Source organism: Danio aesculapii, chromosome 16 (genome assembly GCF_903798145.1).
Source record: "Danio aesculapii chromosome 16, fDanAes4.1, whole genome shotgun sequence".
NCBI classification, from domain to species: Eukaryota; Metazoa; Chordata; class Actinopteri; order Cypriniformes; family Danionidae; genus Danio; species Danio aesculapii.
In genome coordinates, this window is record NC_079450.1 from 21408213 (window position 1) to 21433178 (window position 24966).

General features: G+C 37.3%; 1 protein-coding gene across 10 annotated transcripts in view; it reads left to right on the forward strand.

The window, feature by feature from the left end:
- ptprub (protein tyrosine phosphatase receptor type Ub) overlaps window positions 1-24966 on the forward strand; it is a 445346-nt gene that overhangs the window by 287548 nt on the left and 132832 nt on the right. For all 10 annotated transcript variants that reach the window (XM_056474629.1, XM_056474631.1, XM_056474632.1 and 7 more), the window contains exons 8-10: window positions 7764-8081; window positions 14032-14141; window positions 19812-20013. In XM_056474629.1, coding sequence (XP_056330604.1) covers window positions 7764-8081; window positions 14032-14141; window positions 19812-20013 — 630 coding nt within the window. The remainder of the gene's footprint in view (window positions 1-7763; window positions 8082-14031; window positions 14142-19811; window positions 20014-24966) is intronic.

Consider the following 24966-nt stretch of genomic DNA (forward strand, 5'->3'; position numbering starts at 1 on the left):
CATTAAAACTTCTCATCTTATTCCATGAACTAAAAGCCAATATATGTTGACCACTAACAAACGCCATGCGGATTTGGTCAAGTGTATAATGTCAGTTCATAAACCATATTCAAATATGTTTTTTGAAAAAGCAGCTGATTAATTGGAATTAGCATTTTTTGAACCGAAACGGCTGGCATCTCTCCTGTGGCGCCTTCTTGCGCCTGTCAAAACAAACAGCGAGGGGTTCGGTAATGCACGGTTCTACCTGCAAATGAGAGTCTCTGCCACGTCCAGCTGTTTCAGAACTGGAAAGGCTGTGATTAGGAAGATTGATCCTGTTTTTATCCCAGTGAAAACGAGAGCGAAAATGCAGCTTGAGGGTTCCGTCCTGACCTGGTCAACATGTTATTGGTCACACCCTCTTCCAAACACACACATACTATCACTCAAATCACTGCCTGCCCCTTTTTTAAATGACACATCGCAATCATTCCCAGCTTGTTCCTGATGCCAGACACCTACCATTCATCAGTAAGCATCACGAAGGGAGGCAGCCAGGTGAAAAAAAGGGAGAGCGGAAGAGCATGACAACACAGACGGCTTTAGAATGACATAGCAGGGAGAAAAAGACATCAGCAGATAAGACGAGAGAAAGATTCGTCTGAGACTCGTTTTTGTCTTAAACAGCTTTTGTCTCTAAAAGAAAGGCGTTAAAAAAAAAAAAAAAAAACGAGGAGCAGACGTTCACGCTCAAATTTCCCACTGTTTCCATTTCCTCTTTCACATTAAGTCTAGATTGAAATTCTTTAAATGGAGTATTTGCATCATATTCCCAGTGGTGCCTCGCTGCACATGAATATTGGGGCTGTTTAAGCTGCTGTCATATTTGCTGAACTGTTGAAGATGTAATTTTGACTCAATAGAAGCACATCAGTGGGATTGGACGTAAAATGAGGTTTTCCATACTCCGTTCATGCTCAAATCTCCTGTGTATTCTGCCGTCAACCGAAAAAGAAGTCAGAGATATAATTGAGTGCTTGGAGAAGTGTGCTAGTGGGAACGCCGTGTTGTGTCAGAGGCTATGAAGTTTTGATTTGTTTGACAGCGCTTGCTCGTACACGCGCATATGCTTGCATGATCATTGAGACGACTTATTAATCACGGTTGACAGGGGTTTAGCTTCTGTAGACATGTGACTTGATATACAGATTATGCTCTAGGGAGCTGTGTCAAAATTTGTTTGGGACATATTGTGCTGCTTAAGGAAGAGAGAGACATCAAATGTATTATAAAATTGTATTGCTTTTCCTGAATCTTTCATGTATGTTTATTAAAAGGAATAGTTCATGAGTGAAAAAATCCATTTAGTAAGTAAGTAGATGGGGTCCAAGTTTGTTTATGACTTTATGACTTTTTTTTGCATTCTTTTAAACATAGTCTTGATGTGAGTGAGGAAATTGTGATCAAATTATTCATTTTTGGATCTCTATTTCTCTATTGAAGGTTGAACAATGGTTTCATCCATATTTATTTGTTTATTTTATTTGAATTATTTTTTACAAATGATTTGACCTTGTCATTTCATAACTTGACTTTTGACCTTGACCTTGATTGCATTTTTGGCAGGCATTTCTAAATGATTAAAATTGAAAATAGTTTTTAGTGTTTTTTGATAAAACTCTTTGATCAAAAAAATATTCTTTGATGTATGTGGTATGAAATAACATATATAATGTGTGTGTGTGTGTGTATGTATATGGTACACTCTCAGAAAAAAGATACACGGTGGTACAAATAATGTTCCTTAAGGAACAGTTTTGTACCTATGTAAAAATTTTACCTTATGTAGAACAAAAAGACCTCTTATGATACTGCTCTGTACCTTTTATGGTACAATTGCAATGGAGGGACACAACTCATTCTTTATTACAATACCCATGAAAATAAATATTACTGGAAAGGCAAAGTGATTTTATGAATAATTTCCATATTAAAACATGAATCATCATTTAAAAGCATATGTTTAAAGAAACTCTCAACAATTAAGTTCTATAAAACAAATACAACTGGGTAAACAAAACTTTAGGTATAGTAAACTAAACATTTAAGGCATTTTAATAGACATTTGGTGAGCATTTTCTGATAAATACATTTTCATTATTGATGTCCGCACCTTTTGCCGTTTGCTTTCCACTATGCACATGTATTCTAAAACTAATCCAACATTGTGCATGTCTCGTTACAATACTTTTACATAAATCTATTTCTATATTAAGTAAATGAAATAAAATTTTAGATGATTACAAATGTATTGTGTGAAAATTGGAGATTTTTTTTAAATATTGTACATGGCAGAATGTATTTCTGTAACATTTTTGTGAAAAGGGTTGTGAAATGTTTAGCAAAAAATAGATCTTTTGATTTATGTTAAAGTGTTTTTTTATTCTTTATTGTAAATGGAAAAGGTGCATTTACACAAAAAGAAAGTTTTTTTTAAAACATTGTTTAAAATATATTTGATGTTTTATATTTACTGAAAATAAATTGACCCATTTTGGATATAGCAAAATGCCTTTAAATAGTTCTTGAAGGAACACATTTGACACTGTTAATGTACAAAGTGTCTTGTCACTATAGTGGTGCCTTCATGGATTAGATTTGGTACAAGAATGTACAATATTGTATCTGGAGGTTTTAAAATCCAAAGGTACATTTTGGTTTCCCATGGTACAGTACAAATCATTTCCTTAAAGGTACAAACTGCAATGGTACAAGTTTGTTCCTTTGTCTTAAGGTACAATTCTGTTCCATAAAAAGGTACTGCCCCAGTTACAAGGGTTTGTAGAGGTACCTTCTATGGTACAACATTGTACCATTTTTTCTGAGTGTGTATAAAATAACATATGAAACACTGCTACATTCTTTTAAATAGCTATGAAAATTACAGATATTTTATCAGAAAATATCTGACTCATAGATCTTTTTAAAATCTATTCACAGTAATCAGGACATGTAAGATTACTTGCTTGTAGAGTGCAGTTCTCTCAATTTAAGCTGCTTGTAGTAATAATTGTAGAATTTATTCTATTATATTAAAATACTGACCCCTTCCCCAAAAATAAATAACACCAACAACAATAATAATACTAAATAAATAAATAAATAAATAAATAAATAAATAAATAATGTGCACCATTTGATGAAACACTCCACTTTTGGGGCAAAATAGGCTCGTTTAAAGGCTCGCCTGGAGTTAAACTATTGAGTTTTAGCATGTTTAAATCCATTCAGCCAATTTTTAGTCCTGGTGGGAACATTTTAGCCTAGCTTAGCATACATCATTGGACTGGATTAGACCATTAGCATCTCGCTCAAAAACTGAAAAAGAACAGTTTGACAGTTTTCCTATAAAGAGCTTTATTCTTTTGTAGTTACATTATCTATTAAGACTGATCATTGGTTATTTCACATGCTTAAAATGTTATCACTCGATTAAATGGGTTATCACTGGTTATCATCCGATAGATATGGGCCAGTAGGGGCATTCTGCTCCTACTGGTTAGCTCAAAAGGCTGTTATCATCCATTCACATGGTTAATCAACTATACTGATAGAGAAGATTCCAGATCCAGATCTGTTTTTACATTACTGTGACGTTGGGGTAAGGGTAGACATTTAAAAAAATATAATTAATGGGAAATTTAATAAAGAATATAAATAATTCTTGATAACTTCCGGCCGCAGCCATATGTGATCTATAGCTGATTAACCATGTGGATGGATGATAACAGCCTTCTGAGCATACCAGTTGGTGCAGAAGACCTCTACAGGCTCATATCTACCAGCTGATAACACCCATTCAGTTGAGTGATAACATTTGAATCGGCTGGTTATTTTATAGGCAAATATAAGTAGGAGCTATACTCTAATTCTGGCATAATAATCAAGGAACCTTCTGCCATGGCTACAGCAGGCACAATGATATTACACAGCGCTTGAAAATAGTCCCCAGCTATGTATCTAGAAAACGGCATTGCATAATATCATTGCCTACAGCCATGGTATGGCAGCAAAGGTCCTTGATCATTACGCCAGAATGACACTTTAATTTAATTTAAAAAAAATTTAAGAGGACAATGCTAAATGCAAGTGTGAATGGATTTTATCACGTTGTGTTTGTATTTAACATAAGATTTGAAAAAAAAAAAAAAAACTAATTGATGCCACTATGATCAGGTGCAACCTCTTTAAATCCATCCAGACATTCTGCTGACCAGCAAACAAGCTTAAACTGTTTTCCTCTAAACTGTGATTTCTAGTTTTATTTCTCCCTGTGAGTTGAGGCACTTCCCTTTGTTTTTAGACTGGTCTGCACAATGATTATAAAGCATCAGTAAACATCACAAACCCCCATCGGTCACATTTCCTCCATAATCCATTTTTTTCTAGCGTGTATAGTGTCAGCTCATCTGTCTTCATCCAGCAGGTGAATCCACCTACTCTATTACAAAGGTGGCTGCAATCATCTTCTCCGGCTCCATATGAGCCACTCAAAATGGCCTCCATCCAGGGATGCCATTAACTTCTATACACAGACTGACAATCCCTATTGATGTATCCCTTGCTGGCATCCAACAAGAACTTATTAGTTATTTGTTTGTGTATTGAGGCTTCCCTTGTACAGTTCCTCAGCTCATTTTTGTCCACTACAAGAACTGTAGATACTTTTATGACCCTGGCTGACTTCTCCAAAAAGAATTGGAGGAAAGTGAAATGAATGATGAGATGACTGGGTTGTTTTTTGGCTGCATCTGAAGATTGCATCCTGGTGCGCGGCTCTAGGTAGTGACCTACATAAAAATGATGAAAGCAGGCGCAGTCCTGTGGGCACAGCCAGGGAACTGGTGGACATTTCGCAGAACACGGCCAGGTGTGCTTGATGAGGCGTTGGTGTGATTAGGAGCAGGATCTGATGTAAAGGAATGTTCCTCAGAGGAGATAGAGATTAGGAAGCCGGAAAAGATGGAAGAATGGGACAAACATTGCACTTCTGCTACAGACTGGTTCACAGATGGACCTCCACCTGCTACTGGGTCTCTTTAGGTGTTCAGTGGAGTGAGTTATTCTTCGGACTGTGACGATTTAAAGGTGCAGTGCACACAAAAAGCTAGGTTATTTTACTCTTCCTTATTTTATTTCAGACCATGATTGAGTGCCTTTGCTTTTTTAGACTACAAACATATAAAAATGTCTTGTGTTGTTGTGGACCCAACAGACATTTACAATCATTCTTCTGTTGTTTGTGTTCTGCAAATATAAAAAGGAAGTCAAAACTGCCCATTTTCTCATTCGCCCACTCCTGTTTTGTTCCAGAAATGTGTATGACTTCTTTCTTGTGGGAAATAAGGTGATGTTTTGAACAATGTCCTGGTCTTTTTGTGCAACAAAAGTAGATAGTGATCAGTGCCTGGCAAGACCCAAAAGCAAAATAAGAGCACCATTATGTGCTATTTTCTGAATGGAGCTTTGTCTGTCTAAAATTTAATGCAAAAGTAGGGCAAATGGCTGTAAATAATGATTTAAATTTCAGTCTGTTCCTCAGTGACTTTGTGGTACTTCGGAAGCCTTGGAATATCTTGCAGAAATCACATAGATGAGTTTATTACATTTGATTGTACTGTTTATTACCTTTTGGAGCTTGACAGAGGCTGGTCACTACCATTCATACATTTGGGATAACTGCAACTGTGAAAAATAAAAATAAAAATAACAGCATGACTTAAGAAGACTATTCAAAAAAATTGTATGGTTTTGTCAAAAATATCAAATGCCACAACTGTTTCTTGAGTAGCAAATTAAAAAATTCTGAAGGATCATTCCACTGAAGACTGAAGTAATAGCTGCTTTTCCATCAAAGCATGCATTTATTTTGTAAAGTAAGTAGAATAAAATCACTTATTTAGAAATTGTGTAATGCTTTATATTATTGTAAGGCTGGGTAAATGATTTTTGGGTGAACTCTCCCTTTACTCAGCATATTATAGCATGCAAATTTGCTGATGTATATGTACATTTGATTAAGCTCACTCTCGTCCATCTCAATGTAAACTATTTTACCCCAAATGGCACAGAATCATGTTTCCCATCCTTTTTCCTTTTGCAAACCAACGACCAGAACTTCACGCCCATTAGTTCGCAGTATAACCAGAAATTAGCTTAGTTCTCCCAAGACTACCTCATGTATCAGCATTATCTAGAGTAATGGGACAGAAACTGGTCTTGTTTGGATTTCCAGCTGCCCATGAGGAATTGACATGCTACCCCAGGCCTCTGGCTGCTCTCTCTGGGTTTGTTCCCATCTCAGATGGGTGCCAAGGAAGGCGCTCGAAGCGCTGCTCTTGGCATCTAGACAAAGCCTTCGAACTAGGTTAAGGGAAGTGGAGTGGCACAAAAAGCCCTATTGAGCTCCTCAAAGAGCACAGTGTAGACACTTGGATTGTTTTTAAAGACTGCGCAAGCCAACAGCATCCCATTCGTTTGCTTTTAACTAACAATCAATAGTTCCATTAAGACTATCAACACACTATTTTGGTCGCATTTCCTGTACAGGCAAATGGGACCTTTAGACGTTCAGTGTATATTTTTGGAAAGTAATATCTATCATACCTGTCATTTTCAGGTCGGCTAAGTGCTTCTCTTGATAAGAAACCCAATCTCACTGGAAGTTAATCTAAATGTAAATCTACAAATGAAACGAGATGTAAATCTAAATATAGGCCTTGAAGAATGTGTGGCAAAAGCTCTCTGATGTGTGAGATATTTCAGGATTAACGGAGCTTAATGTTACAAGTGCGATTCTGCAGGAGAACTGCTGAATTAGTATTCTGTGATCCGTGTGTTTTCTCCCCGGAAGACTTCAAGAGGAAATGCATTTCCTCTAATTCAGCCCTGCTGTCCTTACGGTCTCGGTGCATTAGCTACCTCAGCTTACCTTCACTAGTGAACCTAATTCTTAGGTGCACATCGTCTGACAACCAGTTTAAGAGAAACAATAAAGACCTTGAGCCGTGACCTCATACTTATCACAGGAAGTGCGCACTTCAAATCCCCTTTGTTGTACCTTCACACTTGGGCCCATTAGTCACCAGACCCCATTAAAAGAACAAAGAAATACAATACATTATGTGGAGATCTATTTGACAAAAATGCATTGATTGTCTTAATAATGGACCGTGACAAATGCGCTCATTGATAGTGGGGCTAGATGTCCTTGGTTCACCCTCCCTGCTGCCTCTCTGCGAGAAACACTGGGTTTCCTGTGTGCCCTACAGACAGTGGCTTCTTTATGTCACATGCGCCAAAGGTGGTTGCTGATCTTTCTGCCCCCGGTAAATAAGAAAGTACGTACACAGATGTGAGGTATGCCAGAAATAGTTGGCCTAATGCAGCGACCTTGCACTAATGCTAACTGGCACTGCTGAATGTCCTTGAAAAGGGCTCGTGGCCCCTGGACGAGGTGCCGGCAGATACTCGATTTGCTTAGCGGCAAATGGCAGGAGGGAGAGTACAACACACAGCCTGTGGAATTAATTAACGTAATTTGGCAAGAACTGTGTCCTCATTAGCAGGTGGTCTGACAACCTTTTTGACCGAGTTGGCGCCTCCTACCTTTGTTGGGTGGGGTAGGCGAGAAGTCTTGTGACCTGGTGATGTCCCAGCGCAGATTCCCTGCATTTTTGGCTTATGTTAACAAAATGTTTCTCCATTTTCCTTTCCAACAGAGCCCATGCGGGCGCTGCGTGGACTCAGAGCCTCGGAGATCCAGTCGCGGCAGCTGACCTTGCAGTGGGAGGTGCCGGCCTTCAACCTGACCCGCTGCCACACGTACTCCGTCTCATTGTGCTACCGCTACACGACTGCAGGAGGTGGCGGTGGGCACAACACCACGGTCAGAGAGTGCCTGGCTGTGGAGCACAACACTTCGCGCTTCACCCTCAGAGATCTGCCTCCTTTTCACACCATCCAAATACGCCTGGCACTCGCCAACACCGAGGGCAAGAAGGAAGGGAAGGAGGTCATGTTTCAGACTGAGGAGGACAGTGAGTAGCAGAGCTTTCAATAAATATTAATATGTCTGGCTGATTTGTTGTGTTTCTGATGCAGCAGTGGCTGGGTTTCATGACTGTTGAAGAGAAGATATTTTAATAATGATAAAATGTATAAGACTGTAAAACAGAAAGTGTTCATACTACTAATTATTTGACCAGAACTGTTTTTGTAACAATATTTACAAAGTCTCACACATTTATTAGCTCAAATAATCATAGAAACCGGTATAGCAAAACCAGGCCCATGGACCCTTTTCACATTTCCAGGTTTCTCAGTGGCTAGCACTGTCTCCTCACAACAAGAAGGTCACTGGTTCGAGTACCCCCTGAGCCAGAAGGCATTTCTGTGTGAAGTTTGCATGTTCTCCTCATGTTTCCCTCACAGTGTTATAGAAAGACATGTGGTATAGGTGAATTGGGTAAACTAAACTAGCTGAAGTGAGTGAGAATGAGAGAACTTATGGGTGTTTGCCAGTGCTTGGCTGCTGCTGGAATGGCATCCACAGCATAAATCATATGCCAGAGTAATTGGCGGTGCATTCCACTGTGGCAACCCCTGATAAATCAGAGATTAAATCGAAATATTGTGAGGGAGTGAGCCAGAAGAGAGAACAATGTCAAATTTAATGTCCCGGCAATAGATACTGCATTAGAAACACCTCACATAGATGTAACTAGGGTTTGGCTTTTTTATAATTTGATGCAAAGATGATATAACCCAACGTGTAGCTTTATATATGTACATGCTTAATAAATAAACAAATAAATAGAGCATTTAAGCAGCTGATGACCTTTAAACACATCATCATCGTCTTGTGAAAAGGGTCTATTGTGCAGTAAATGACATTTTCCAGTTTATGCAAACTTTTTGTCACACTTTATTAAAAAGCCTAATTGATACATGGATTGACTGATGGATGGATGGATAGATAGATGGAAATTTGAAAAGATGAAAAATGAATGGATAGATGTACTGGTAGATGGAAATATACACTCACTGGCCACTTTATTAGGTACACCTGTCCAACTGCTCGTTAACGCAAATTTCTAATCAGCCAATCAAATAGCAGCAACTCAATGCATGTAGACATGGTCAAGACGATCTGCTGCAGATCAAATCGAGCATCAGAATGGGGAAGAAAGATGATTTAAGTGACTTTGAACGTGGCATGGGTGTTGGTGTCAGACGGGCTGGTCTGAGTATTTCAGAAACTGCTGATCTAACGGGATTTTCATGCACAACCAACTCTAGGGTTTACAAAGAATGGTCGGAAAAATAGAAAATATTAATTGAGCTGCAGTTATGTGGGCGCAAATGTCTTGCTGATACCACATGAAACTGAGGCTACAATTTACACAGCCTCACCAAAATTCGACAATAGATGATTGGAAAGACTGATGAGTCTCGATGTCTGCTGCAACATTCGGATGGTAGGGTCAGAATCCAACCCAGTACTATGGTGTACCTAATAAAGTGGCCGGTAAGTGTAGATGGATGGATGGATGAAGTCAAGGATCAAACTATATTGTCTAGGTCACAGGTGTCAATTCCGGTTGTTGGAGGGCCGCATCTCTGCACAGTTTAGTTCTAACCCTGCTTCAACACACTTACCTGTAGGTTTCAAACAAAGCTGAAGGACTCAATTAGTTCGATCAGGTGTGTTTAATTAGGGTTAGAACTAAACTGTGCAGAGCTGCAGCCCTCCAGGAACTGGATTTGACAACTGTGGTCTAGGTGGATAGATGAATGATGATGAATTTATTGATGGAACAATCAGCTCATAGATCAACTGATGAATAAACTTAGTCTGCTAGACATTTGTTTAAAATGAGAGAGAGAGGGGCAGATTAAACAAAAGTTTAAAAGTTTTTTGTTGATTGTCTGTGCAGTATTGACAGCACTGTTGTGGAGTCTTCTGAATAAGAGTGTTTCACTTTGATCTGTTCAGCATCACAGTCATAAAGACACAGAGACATTCCCAAATGGATTGGAAATTAATTTTAATCATTCTCTCTGGGGAGCTGTGCATGAACGGGTCAGGGAAGATTTTTATTCCATTTTAAGTGCTGGATCCATCCAGCACTGGCTGCAAAAAATAAATAGATAAAAAAAATCTGGCAAAATAATGTGAAAAACATTTGGAACACATGCGTTTAATCCAGACAGGAAGTATGATGAAGTGAGAGAGAAAAAGAGAGGGAGGAAAGAGAGCGCTCAATTATCAACGCTCCTCTGAAGCTTCAATCAGCAATTCTTTTCTTTCATGGCCTGTCACAGGAAAAAGTGATGCAGTCAGCGATTTTGACTCAATCTGAGCGAGCGTGTTATTTTCGCCACCGGCTATCTCTGCCTCACCAACTATCACCCCAGCGCACACACGCTGTGCACATACCCAAGGGCTAACAAGGATGGCTCAGTGACAGAGCACAAATGGCTGTAAAAACATCTGCTGATGTGTTACTGCTGCAGTGTGCGAGAGCTCAGAGCATCATCTGTCTCACCCGCGCCATTTCCACTTCCTCCCCATTCTTTCTGCCAGCATTTATGTCTGTTAATGAACTCGTGTTGATAATAATCAGCCAAAAAAAGCCATGTCATCAACTGCAAGTGTTGCCCTTTCTTTCCGTCACACAGGCTTTGTGTCTCCTGCTGAGAAGTCCAGCTTAGACCAGCATGAATTTCCACGCTGCTCCAGGCTGGTCAGATCTGCTTTCATGCTGCTCTGCTTGATTGATCAGCGTTAACTCTGCTGTTCATTTGCAAACTTAAATGAATAAGCTAATTACGCAGCATGGCTTTTATAGAGAATCAGGTTAAGCTAGTTAAATAGAAGTGTTAAGAGTATTATAATTTGTCTTTTTTAAAACTGTAATGCTTTCAATAATTACTAAATAATTCACGCTGTTCTTTTCTATACATTGGAATGTTGAAAGGTTGTCAAGATCAGAAAGAACATAAAAGTCCTTTCTATAACTTATAAAAAAAAGTCCTTTTTTTAAAAATACAAAGGCAAATCATATATGACTCATATACTCTCAAGTGTTCTGAAGCCATTTTAAAGTTTTGTTCGTCTTCTTCTAAAGAACATACAAAAATTGAGCTGGTAATTGGTATTATAGCTCTCAAATTCAAAGGGCTCACTTGTTTCTTAACCAATCACAGAATAGTGAATCTGAATATGTTGAAGTGCTAATAGAACTTTATAACTTCAGTTAAGGGCAAAACTTTCTGTTAATGATGAAATCATGGAAAGCCAATATATTATATGTTATGTAAATACTTTTGTTATTTTTATTTGACTGAGTTTGTGAAAATGATGTATAATTACAAATGCTACTGTTTAGCCCCTTTCACACTGTGATACCGGTAAATATCCGGAAAATTTCTGGAACGACTTTACCGGTAAATTCATAAAAAAGGATGTTCACACAGACACAGACGTTCCGTAATTTTTCCAGAATAGACCATTCACACATCCATTCCCAAATACCGGTCAGTTCTGGCATCATTAACCAGAAATGAGCTCTAAACAGCTGCGGTTGTATTTGTAAACATACAGTTAAAGTCAGAATTATTAGCGCCTCTGAATTATTAGCCCCCTGTTTATTTTTTTTCCCCAATTTCTGTTTTACGGAGAGAAGATTTTTTCAGCACATTTCTTAACATAATAGTTTTAATAACTCATCTATAATAACTGATTTATTTTATTTTAGCCATGATGACAGTAAATAATATTTTACTAGATATTTTCAAGACACTTCTATAAAGCTTAAAGTGACATTTAAAGGTTTAACTAGGTTAATTAGGTTAACTAGGCAAGTTAGGGTAATTAGGCAAGTTATTTTATAATGATGGTTTGTTCTGTAGACTATCGGGGAAAAAAAATTAGCTTGAAGGGGCTAATGATTTTGACCTTAAAATGGATTTAAAATTTTTTAAAACTGCTTTTATTCTAGCTGAAATAAAACTAATAATACTTTCCCCAGAAGAAAAAATATTATCAGACATACTGTGAAAATGTCCTTGCTTTGTTAAACATCATTTGGGAAATATTTAAAAAAGAACAAAAAATTCAAAGGGGGGCTAATAATCCTGACTTCAACTGTAGAAGGGGTCTGCCTATTCTTGATGGTTTTGGTTTTATTTAAAGCTTTAGCATTCATGCAGCTGCTTTGTGAGACATCCAAAGATCGCAGAAACACGAACTGCGGCTAAATGTTTACACACTTGACTACATTACAAATTCTGTGGATGGATAAGTATTGTGAACAACTTATATGAAAACATATGGAGGAACACTTTCAGATGTCAAGATGTTTATACTATGTGTGCAACTGCAACTGCATCATAAGCATTTTATCGATAATTCTTTACACAGTTGGCATTAAGAAGGAACATAGAAACATTATCTGACTAACATCTAGCAGCTAAATGTGTCTGGAAATATATTCAAAGGTATTTATTTTAATAAACCGTGTGGATGTGAATGTGTCTGAATGTTCTAATTGGCTGGAGTCCACGTCTCACATCAGCACATTCGTGAATGCGCTCTTTCTGGCAATCTTCCTTCCGTGTTCACACAGCGCAGCATTCCGGCAAATAACCGGTAATGTTACAAGTTCTCTTTCCGGAACGAATTTACCATTTTTTTAAAAAAACAGACCTGTTCACACATACAGACCTTTCCGGAAAATTGCCGGTAATTTTCTGGAAAGGTCTGTATGTGTGAAAGGGGCTTATATCACGCATGCCAGGCCAATAGATGACGATTTCACTCTTTAAGAAACACGCTCCTGTACACATACAATCCTGTAACACCCAATTACTATTTTGGTTGTCAAGTACTTGCATATTGTAACTGAAAAAGATGCTGGACAATGGAATTGAGGATCCATATGCAGTACTTAATACTGCTAAAGAATTTTCAGGTAGGTCACTTGACTAAAGTGATTCGAAACACCCAGGTCACGTTACTAAAGTGTTTTGAAACACCAGGGGCCTCATGTATCAACGCTGCGTATGCACAAAAAACTTTGCGTACGCCAGATTTCACGCTCACGTTTGGATTCACTAACGATGAAATTAACGTGAGAATGTCCGTTGGTCAACCCCAACTTCATGTCTGGCGTACGTCCATTTCTTATGTGTGTTTGTTTTATTTCCATTGCCGACTCCTAAAGGCAATTATGTTAAATTGCACACTACAAAGTATCTTTGAGCCGTGCAATGCCAGCTGCATGGGACAGGATCATCCGCATGACTAGCAGGTATATAAGGTTTCCCTACCATGCAGTTGCACATAAAATATGAACATTTTTTAAAAAATATTTTTATCATTTTTTTTTAAATGAGCCTTTTCTAACCCTTTTTAAAAAGTTTGACATTTTAGGTCCCAAAAATTCATGATTTAAATGCGTGATTAAAAACTTGGATGTGTAACGGTACCTTTAGGTTGAGCTACTGTACCAGAAATAGAAAAATTGATGGCAGAGTTTAATTTTTTTAAGTGAACTGTCCCTTTAAGCATCCTAACAGTTAAACAAACAAACCAGCATTCAAAACACAACATGAACTATTATTTATAGAAGATGTTTGATCAAAACAAAAGAGCAGGAATGTCTCCAGACATATGTATATATACCCTTTCCCCCTGTAGCTCATTGGTTCCATATCACATATCTAAATGACTTTACAACACTCCTGAATCACTTATATTATTATAATGGATGAGACTCTGTAATACATTCAGAGCGTAAGAGGCCTTCTCAAGACTTTTATAATGACAACGGCTGTAATGAGGATATTAAAGTTGACCTTTGAGGGACTTTAAGCGATTAACCCTCTCACTTTGAGTAAATGCCTGAGAAATTAGCAGTCTGGCAGCATAGAATCTGTCTGTATCTTCATTCATAACCAGTGGCTTCTTCGGTTTCCCCTTAGTTCCTGGTGGAATTGCTCCAGAGTCTCTTACCTTCACGCCGCTAGAGGATATGATCTTCCTGAAGTGGGAGGAACCGGTGGAACCCAACGGGCTCATCACACAGTATGAGGTATGTGCTTTTCTTACTCTTTACCACGTTCGTATCAATTTCTCTCCCGCTGTCTGAATTCTCGTGAGGTTTCCTCTGACATGTCAGCATTTTTACCAGGTGAAATATCGATGAACCACAATGCTTGAAAGACAAAACTTCCCACTGTGTGTTAAAATTGGACTGCCAGCTTAAATTATTTATGAACGTGCTGCAAACATATGATCCCCTGCATGCATGTGCGCACAGACCCTGACTGACAGAGCGCTGCATTAGTAAGACCTTGGAATGCAAGTGTTTTCCAGCTCGAAGTTTCAGTCTAGTAGGCCTAGAAACGCTGAGTTGGTGTTGTTCTTCCTCCTCCACTCAGTCAGTGACAGACAGAAGTATGCATGAAGTCATGATTTGGTCCTGGAACTCTGCATGCTGCCAGAGACACAAGAGCCACCAAGGCCAACCCTGCCTCTAATTGGTCCCTACTGCACCAGCCATCTGTTAGTAAAAGACAGAAAGATGTCTCTATTTAAAGTTATGCACCGTCTCCTACACTTTTCTGCGGTTTTAGAATTTCATCCTCTTTTAAATTTGTTGCCGTGACGTCATTGAGGAACAGCTCTATGAACCTGTGTTATTCTCCAGGCGCCTGGGATTAATTGGTTTGCTCGAGGACACAGTAATAATTGCTCATGGCTCAGTTCTCCGGGGGATTGAATCAGTCCGTCCGTCCGTCCGTCCATCTGTTCTATCTATCCATCCATCCATCTGATCAATCTATCTATCCATCTGTCTGTCTGTCTGTCTGTCTGTCTGTCCATCCATCTGTTCTATCTATCTATCTATCTATCTATCTATCTATCTATCTATCTATCTATCTATCTATCTATCTATCTATCTATCTATCTATCTATCTATCTATCTGTCTGTCTGTCTGTCTGTCTGTCTGTCTGTCTGTCTGTCTGTCTGTCTGTCTGTCTGTCTGTCTGTCTGTCTGTCCATCCATCCATCTGTTCTATCTATCTATCTATCTATCTATCTATCTATCTATCTATCTATCTATCTATCTATCTATCTATCTATCTATCTATCTATCTATCTATCTATCTATCTATCTATCTATCTATCTATCTATCTATCTATCTATCTATCTATCTATCTATCTATCTGTCATTATTTATTACTTGTGTCTCTGTCTGTTATTATTTGGTTAATGTCCGTTTGCCATTCCTTATTTTTGCCTATATTTATTTTATTGAGTTATTATTTTTCTGTCTGTTTTTCTCTCTCTGTCTGTCTAGTTTTTTCTGTCTGACCATCATTCTAACTTTCTGACTGTCTATCTATTTCTTTCATTTCTGTCATTTCCTTTTTTGTCTATCTGTGGTTGTTTTTATTTTTTGTTTGTCTGTCTGTATGTAATTTTTTTAATTATCTGTTTGTCTGTCTGTATGGCTACTTTGTCTGTATATCTGCCTCTTTCTTTGTCTCATTTGTTGCTTGGCCTTTTAGTCTGTCTGTCTGAAAGTCTGTCTGAAAGTATACTGTTCTGTCTTTCTGCCATGACCAGTTTTCATCTATCATCTATAGTTTTATTACATTTTTTATTATATGTTTTCTGTTTGTAGTTTCTCTTTCTGTCTGTCATTCTCTCTTTTTGCCTCATATCTATCTTTAATGTCTGTTTGTTCATCCATACATTCATATTTATGTCTGTTTCAAAAAGGCAAACCTCATATAGGATATTAATACAATAAAATTAGTTTCTTTTCTTCTTGCGGAATCTAACTTTTTTAACAGTGACTACCAAAAAATAAAGTTGTCTAATTGTAGTTCCAATACGAATATATCAGAGTTGTGGCAAATTGAAAGTTTACGCCTTTGTCCCAAAACGATGGATTGCTAACAGTCTAATAAAAGCTTTTAAACAGTTTCTTCATTCTTCCGTTCACTGCACACAGATTCGGCCTGTTCAATGGAAAGGTGGCGGGTCTCCCACAGCCAGCATCTGTCTCTCTGTTCCTCTGTTCCAGAACATTCTCACATTCTTTCTCTCTCTTGCTCTCTCTCTCTCTCTCTGGTCACACTGCCTGCCTCAGTGTCACCTTTATCCTCGCCCATGATTCAGGCTCTCAGTCAGTCACTAAAAAGTTGTGAGAACGCTGCTGCTGTCACGCTCCAAAACCCCCATCTCACCTCAAGAGGAAAAGTCACTTTTGTTTGTGGATCTGTCATTCGGCTCCACAATGGCCCGAATCGAGATCATCGCGTTTTTTTGAATGCCGTCTCTGTCCATCATGAACATCATCTTTTAACATTTGCACTTAGCGAGTTATCTCTCGCTGGTAACCTGTGTTGCTTTTTCTGCAAGGGGCAATGGCTACCAAAGTCACCCCAAGGATGTTTTCTAAAGGGGATTTAAAGGCTTGACCTATAAAGAGGAGGCAAGGACAGATTTTCAGGCTCAAGCAGTCTGATCTTCTCTGCCATACCAAGAGATGAAGGGAGAAAGAATAAGGGAGAGGCAGAGCCTGGAGAATTCGCTCTCGTTTCTCTCAGATTAGCACATTGTCCACTTTTCTGTGAACACCGCCAACAAAAGGCTCACAGGGCACTGCATTCCCTACAAACCCTCTCACAGCGCTAGAATCCATGCCTTATTTCTTAAAAGAAGCTGCATATGTGTGGAAAATGTCTCCTAAATTCCTAAAACACAACTAAGGATCTAATGCTCTGCACAAATGTGGTCAGAAAATTGGTCACGCACAATTTTTCCCCATCTATCATTTTAGCAATACATCACACTGTATTTTTGTCCATCCATCCATCCATCCATGCATCCATCCATCTATCCATCCACTCATCAATCCATACATTCATCTAACCATCCATCTACTTATCCATCCATCCATCCACTTATCCATTCATCTATCCTTCCATCCATACATTCATCTACTCATCCATCCATCCACTCTACCATCCATCCGTCCATTAATCTACTTATCCGTCCATCCATCTATCCGTTCATCCATCCATCCATCCATCATCCATCATCCATCCATCCATCCATCCATCCATCCATCCATCCATCCATCCATCCATCCATCCATCCATCCTCCATCCATCCATCCATCCATCCATCCATCCACTCTTATATCATTCAACCATATCTATCTATCTATCTGTATCTATCTATCTATCTATCTATCTATCTATCTATCTATCTATCTATCTATCTATCTATCTATCTATCTATCTATCTATCTATCTATCTATCTATCTATCTATCTATCTATCTATCTATCGGTCGGTCTGTCTGTCGGTCTGTCTGTCTGTCTGTCTGTCTGTCTGTCTGTCTGTCTGTCTGTCTGTCTGTCTGTCTGTCTGTCTGTCTGTCTGTCTGTCTGTCTGTCTGTCTGTCTGTCTGTCTACTCATCCTTCCATCCACTGTATCTATTTGCTCTTATGTTTTATTGTTCTGTCTGTTGTACTTTTGTTCTATCTATAACATTTTAATAAACTTTTACTTTACTTTAACTAATGAATTGCTCAGTGGAATTTTGAAATGATTTAACAAGCTAACTGAAAACAATTAGCTTGTCCATATGTGTATTGCAAATAGAGTGGAATGAGATTGAATCTTTGAACAAAACGTTGACACTTTTCTTTTTTTCTAAATTAAGAACAACAGTGTGCAGATATTTTTTGGATTATGTGAAGAAAAAACATGTTTACAAACTAAAAATGCTTAGATCAAGTACAGTTACTTAAAATACATCTAAAATTGTACTGAAGTAAACAGTAGCAAAGATTATACTATTAAATGCTTTTTAAGCACATACAAATATTAGAACATTGACTAGCTTTGGTTGTTGACAATTTGTTTACTTACTAGGATTTTACATTATTAAAGTGATTACAGTTTTTCTCAGTCGCTTTGGTGCATTTCTCACAACTCTACATTTGCACAGCAGTTAATGTATCTCTCAAAACAATTAGTACAAACTGCAAAACCTACTTGATAACCTGCAAAAGTGTGTCACTTGCTCAAAATGGATAGCTCATTCCTCTAAAGCAAGTATTCATGTCAATGAAAGTGTCAGAGTCATCAAGATGAAAAGTCTTGACACCATTGTTTGTGAACAAGATAGTTATATGGCTTTGTCATGTCTTCATTATGACAGTTTCTAATGCAAAACAGTCAGATTTTGGTGACACTTCCAGAAAATGCTCAAGACAGCACTATATACTATTTGCTAATTAATGCGCTATATAAATACACATTACATTACATTACATATTTGCAAAGCCATTTGAAAACTACAGTAAAGTTAGACATCACTGTATTCTGCAATTCTGAATTATTCAAAGCATTGTGCAAAAGAACAAATACACCCTTATTTACAACAAACATAAACTTCCTTTGGGTAGAGCTGTGCACAACTGTAAGCAATATTGCAGTACATATTGGAACTGAACCTACAACATACATAGTTCTGTAAATCATTCATGAAATTGTTCAATTTAGAAGACATTTTCAGGAAAAAAAGATTTAACATTGTTAATAAAACTAGCTTGACAGATTTTGACAATTAGTTCAACATTTTGGTATGGAATGACTCAAGTAATGAAGTGAGGACTATTAGTTTTATATGGAATGACTATTCAGCATTCACAAGTTTAATTAATTTTGACTGACATGACATAAGCAAATGATAATGTTATAAAACAGCAGAGAGTTGTATGAAACAATTGATGCATGTCCAAAAGCATTTACAATTTGTTGAAAGGACTGAGAAACTGCTACTCTGATGTGCACAAATGACTAATTGTTTTGAGAAATGCATTAACTATTGTGCAAATGTAAATAGTGTTGTGAGAAATGCACCAAAGCGACTGAGAAAAACTGTAAAGTTCAATGAAAAATGAAAATTCTGTCATCATTTACTCAACCTGGTCTTGATTCAGACTTGATTCAGAATTTTCTTTCTCCTGTTGAACAAAAAGTCTAGTTTTAAAGTATTTTTGCTCCTACTATGGATGTCAATAGCTGCATTTTTTCTACATTCTTTTCATCTTTATTTCTATAGCGCTTTTTACAATATATATCGTCTCAAAGCAGCTTAACATAGATGAGTAAGTAATTCCTAGTAAATTGAAACTGCTTCAGTCCAGTTTTTCTCATTAGAAAAACGTTTGTGGTTAACAGAAGAAAGACATTCATAGTTCATGTTAAGATCCACCTGAGTGTGAGTACTGTAAATGATAAGGCAATTTTAATTTCTGGGTGAACTATACCTTTAATGACAATTGTTTGAATTTAACCAAAGCTTTAAGCTTTATGTGGTGGCAAACAAAAGAGTACAACAGCACAGTGTATCAGTGCTTATATAATCTTACCAGTCATGAACGTTTCTTTTTTTTGTTTGTTGCTGTAAACCTATAGTGTAATATTCCCACTTGTTTCACATTGGAAGTTTTGAGTAGGCAAGCACACATTGTTTATACAATAAGTGTTTGATTTCATATATGAATCATTTTCAACCCACTCTACAAAAGGATGGCAGGGTTAGCAAACTTTTAAAAAGCATTGTTTGATCTTAGCGACCACACACTGAGTCATCGCATGTTTAGTTCTAAAACAGCAGTGATTTAATGAAAATATGAATCATGTCATTTTAATATGTGCAATTACAGATCAGCTACCAGAGCATTGAATCATCAGACCCCGGGATCAATGTTCCAGGCCCGAGGCGCACTGTATCCAAGCTGAAGAACGAGACGTACCATATGTTCTCCAACCTGCATCCTGGCACCACCTACCTGATTTCAGTTCGGGCTCGCACCGCCAAAGGCTTCGGCCAAACAGCTCTCACTGAGATCACCACCAACATCTCTGGTGAGGAGATTCTTTATCTGGTTTTTGGGGAGTGAATTTGTTCAGATGCAAATATGTGTGTTAAGCAGAGCACTTACATGTCAGATTTGACCTATCAGCTCTCCATTTTCCAGAATGAAGTGATTGTGTAAAGAGTTTTCTTCCCATATTTCAGGAACATTAGTTTTTGTGCAAACCTATTTAAGTTTCATCCAATTAAATTGACTTGATGTTTGCAAATTGTGAATGCAAAGTGAGTATTTGGTAACACTTTACAATAAGGTTGTATTAGTTAATGCTAGCTAACATATTTACTAACATGAACAAATAATGAACTATGTATATATTACAGTAATTATTCATGTTTGTTATAATGAGTGAACGGAAACATGTGTAGCGAATTAGCTCAAAGGAAATTGAAGATTCATTTGAATGGGGCTTTAAAAGAATCAACTTTTTAAAATCCGAACAAACGAATCATCCAGCAATCCTTCGAACAGACTGTTGACTTCAATTACGGCTATTGCTATCAAAAATAAAAACCCATTTATGTTTAGACATTAGATTTATAAACATGCACAAAATGAAACTTTATTGACCAATCTAACATAAACTAACCCCTAACACAAACACACATTTATACAAATGTCGAGAAGAGTAAAGAAAGAAAAATAAGAGTTTGAGAGAGTGTAATGATGGAAAAAGTCTGATTTTGTAATATCAAACCAAGCGAACCACAAATAATCAATTTAACCCTTTCATGGTCTCTTTAGGGTTACATTTAGTTTACACCAGTTCAGTGATAGTCTGGAAGTGTTACTTGTGTTCACTTTTTGATGTGAAGAATTCCCTCTGTTGAGCATGTGGTTAGCTGGTGTTCAGTTCTGTTGTTCTTGCAAGGCTTGGAGTGAGGTGGAGTTGGTCGTTTCAAGTTTATGAGGCAGCAAAAGGGACCAGTTGTGTCGACTTGTGGTTTCACGTTGTACTAAACTTCCGACTCTCGACGGAAGGGAAAGTAAGAAAGGTATCAGAGATGAAAATGTCTGAGCTATGCGATTAACCGGGTTTGTTGGGGCCCCGCCTGCTCCCTGGAGTCCTCTGGCATTCTAGCTCTGGGTTCAAGTCTTTCTCTGCTCTGGACCTTCTAGAGCCTGTATGGGTGGTGGCCTTAGGTCACAAGCTTTTTAAGGATGGTTTTGTACCCACCATCTGGAGCTGAGTTAACCAATGAGAAGTTAACTTCTGGTTTCAAAGCGGAGTGATTTGCATAGGCATTCTTGGTGTAAACTGATGTAGAAATGTTCAAGTCAAATGCTGTGCAATTATTGTTTATAATTAGTTCAATATTTTAACTAATTAAACCTTACGAAGTGTGACCGAGTGTTTTAATGTTAGCATATTACTTAAAGGGTTAGTTTAGCCCTAAATTAAAATAAAGTCATCAATTGCTCATACCCATGTCATAACAAATCTATGAAATCAGTTTAATGACATCTGAGAGATTTCGAACCTCTCATTAAGAGTCTGTTCACCCAAAACTGGGAAAAAATGCCGGGTTAAACACAATCGATTTTTGTGTTTGGACAACATAAAGGAATTAGGTTAACTTATTCGTTTTTACAAATTTAAGTGAATTAAACATAACACAGTTAAGTTGTCCCTAAAACTCAAGAATTGTATTGTTCCAGCTCATTTTAAATAAGTTGTTTGAATAAACGGCAAATTATATATTTTTTCAGTGATTGAATATACAGTACATTAACATCTGTGTGGAAAAAAATTACAAAGTTTGTTTTGTTATTCTTTAGGTGAACAATTAATCCTTGAAACCTCTTAGCATTATTTTGCTATAAGAAAATGACACACAAGAAGAAAGCCCTGCCCCTACTCAATATTCTGTTTCAGTTGGTAGTACATCTGCATACTGAAATAAAAGTCTAAGCAACTTCTGGTTCATGCAGACTTTAAACTCAGCCAATCCTGGTTGATCCTGGTGCAAGAACAAACCTCATTGGTTGTTTTAAAAGCTCAAATGTGCCACTTGACTTGTGAACCTCATTTTATTCACATAATGTCATTGCCCAAATAAATGTGTTTAAAATATAAGGTAAAAAGGGACAGAAATCTCTTTGAATTTATTGAAAAATACACTGTAATATATGCAGGGTTCCACATAATTAATTTATGTTGTCCCAGCATATATCGATTAAGCTAACTTAAAACATTCAAGTGACCATAAAACAATTACAACCGGGTAAAATAAGTATAGAACACATCACCATTTTTCTCAGAAAACATATCTCTAAAGGTGCTGTTGACTTGAAATTTACCTCAGATGTTGGCAACAACCAAAGAAATCCCTATTTGCTAAGAAAACAAATCTAATCAGTTTACAGATTAAATTATGCGTAATAAAATGAAATGACTCAGGAAAGAAAGTATTGAACACATGAAGAAAGGAAGGTGTAGAAGGGCAGTGAAAGCCCAGACAGCAGCTGAAATCTCTCAGTAGTTATTCAGCATCCCTCTGCATTTTGTCAGTGTAAATTAATATTAGTTGCTTCAGTCCAACATCTACATGACCAGGATGATGAAGATGAAACCAGGGTGGAAATTTTAGCAAGACAATGATCCAAAACACAGCCAAGGAATCTCTTAAATGGGTTCAGAGAAAGAAAATCAAGCTGTAGAATGGCCCAGCCAATCACCTGACTCAAATCCAATAGAAATTACAAATTAAACCCACAGAACCGTCAAGATTTTTACAGTCTGTTGAAGTCTGTACACCTGAGATATGAGATATACACCTCCTTTAAGTCTTTAAGCTACCATCACCAAAAAAGCCTTTTATATAAAGAATAAATAAATAATAAAGAATAATACATTTGTTTCAATAGTTCAGTACTTTCTCCTGGTGCCATTCCATTGTTATTACACACAACCAATTTTTCATGTTTTTTTTTTTTTTGTTTGTTTTGTTTTTTTGTTTGTGTTGTTTTGGTTTTTACCTAAATCTGGTTCAATTCCATGTCAGTAGCGTCTTTAGAAATAGTATTCCCAGGGAAAAAATGACATGTTCAATACTGTTCAATACTTATTTTCCCCACTGTATGTTGTCCCCAAAAAATATCTAGAATTGTGTCATTTCAGCTCATTTGAACTTGCAGCAAAATATGTTTTTTTGAGTGTATCTCAACATCAAATCTGTTCATCTGTTCCTCAACATCATTTGAAGACAAGGATAAGCCATGGAATTTATTGTTTTATTTTTATGAATGATTTGATTCAACGGAGCTTTGCATGAATAGATTTTCAGTGACTTTCAATTTGTCTGATTTGATAAAAAAAAAATACATGTATTTATATTTCAAAGATGATCAAATTCAGAATGGGTTTGGAATGACTCAAGGCTAAGTAAATGATGACAGAATATTAATTTTGAGGTGAACTAACCCTTTAAAGAGAAAGTGCCACTGATAAAATTAAAGTAATTACTCTGAGAAATCTTTCAACCCCTTCAAGCATTTATCAAGATAAAATAAAGCAAGCACTAAGTGATTTTCATTGGCATATTTGTAAAAAAAAAAAAAAATCCCTCTCGCCCAGGCTATGGTACGTAAATATGTATAAAGTTATATGCATCACAGTTATGCACATTCATTATAAATTGATTAAAAACCTGTTAACGTGATTGCTTTCATTCTCCTCTCCTGCTCTGACAGACCACCACTGACCTTTTCGTCTGTTCATCTGCCGGGAATAAATAACTTTAGAGTCAGAACAGGTGCTGTAATTTCATGAAAAAAAACTAAACGTCTTAAAGGCAGTTTTAATTAGAAATTCAGTCAAAACGCAGAAGTCACTTTTCTTTAGCATTTCAAAAACACACCATGATGTGAAGTGTACGTGTGTGCATGCAAGTATTTCTAAGCACCTTCAGATTTAGATCTATAAACTGATGAATGAAAAACCTCAGATCATTTGGTTTCAGAGAAATATATGCATCGGTTGAATAGACAGGAACAAACTGAAACAAAACAGGCAGAAAAAAAGAGATAAAAAGAGATAAAAATCAAAACTCCAAAGATTCCGGTTCATCATTCTGTGCTTCAGGTGCGTTATTGATCTCTGAAGCATGTGTATGTGCGTGTTTATGCCCATATCGCCGTTTAAGAGCCATTATGTATTCCCGAGTGGATCTGAGGAAGTGATAGTAGAAACTGAATCACAGCAGATGCTCAGAAGCCAACAGGCCCTTCAAGAACATTACACGTTTCCTCTCGCCTCAAAGAGAACTGACATCACTGTCATCCTCACCATTCCACAACAGGCCCGGCTTACAAAACAGCACCATATGCTGCTGTCAACCACACGCCGCTGATGCTGCATCAGGACTCCTCAACCCTGGGCTGATGCAAAGCGATGTATGTTTAGACCAGTGTTTTCTCTGGTGGTGACAACGGAGAACTTGTGTTTGTTTTTTGGCAGCGCCACCGTGGCATGATGTGTTGGATGAACACTGTATCCGATTAGAGGATTTAGTGCGATGATAGACAAGGTCCATTAATCTGCCAATATTTGGTTGTTTTGAGATTATTGCCATTGGCCTGGTAGCCCTGTCTATTTGGCAGATTAACAGTCGAGGTTGTTTCACTTTGAATCAATTTCCATATCTGCCAAAAGCATTAGCAATAGATAAATAAATTAATGATATATTTTCTTGTTATTATTATTATTATTATTATTATTATTATTATTATTATTATTATTATTATTATTATTATTATTATTCATTCATTTTTCGCCAACTTGTATTGCATTTACACTCATACACTATGGCCAATTTAGCTTATTCAATTCACCTATACTGCATGTCTTTGGACTGTGGGGAAAAACCAGAGCACCAGGAGGAAACCCACCCTAACACGGAGAGAACATGCATACTCCACACAGAAATGCCAACTGACGCAGCCA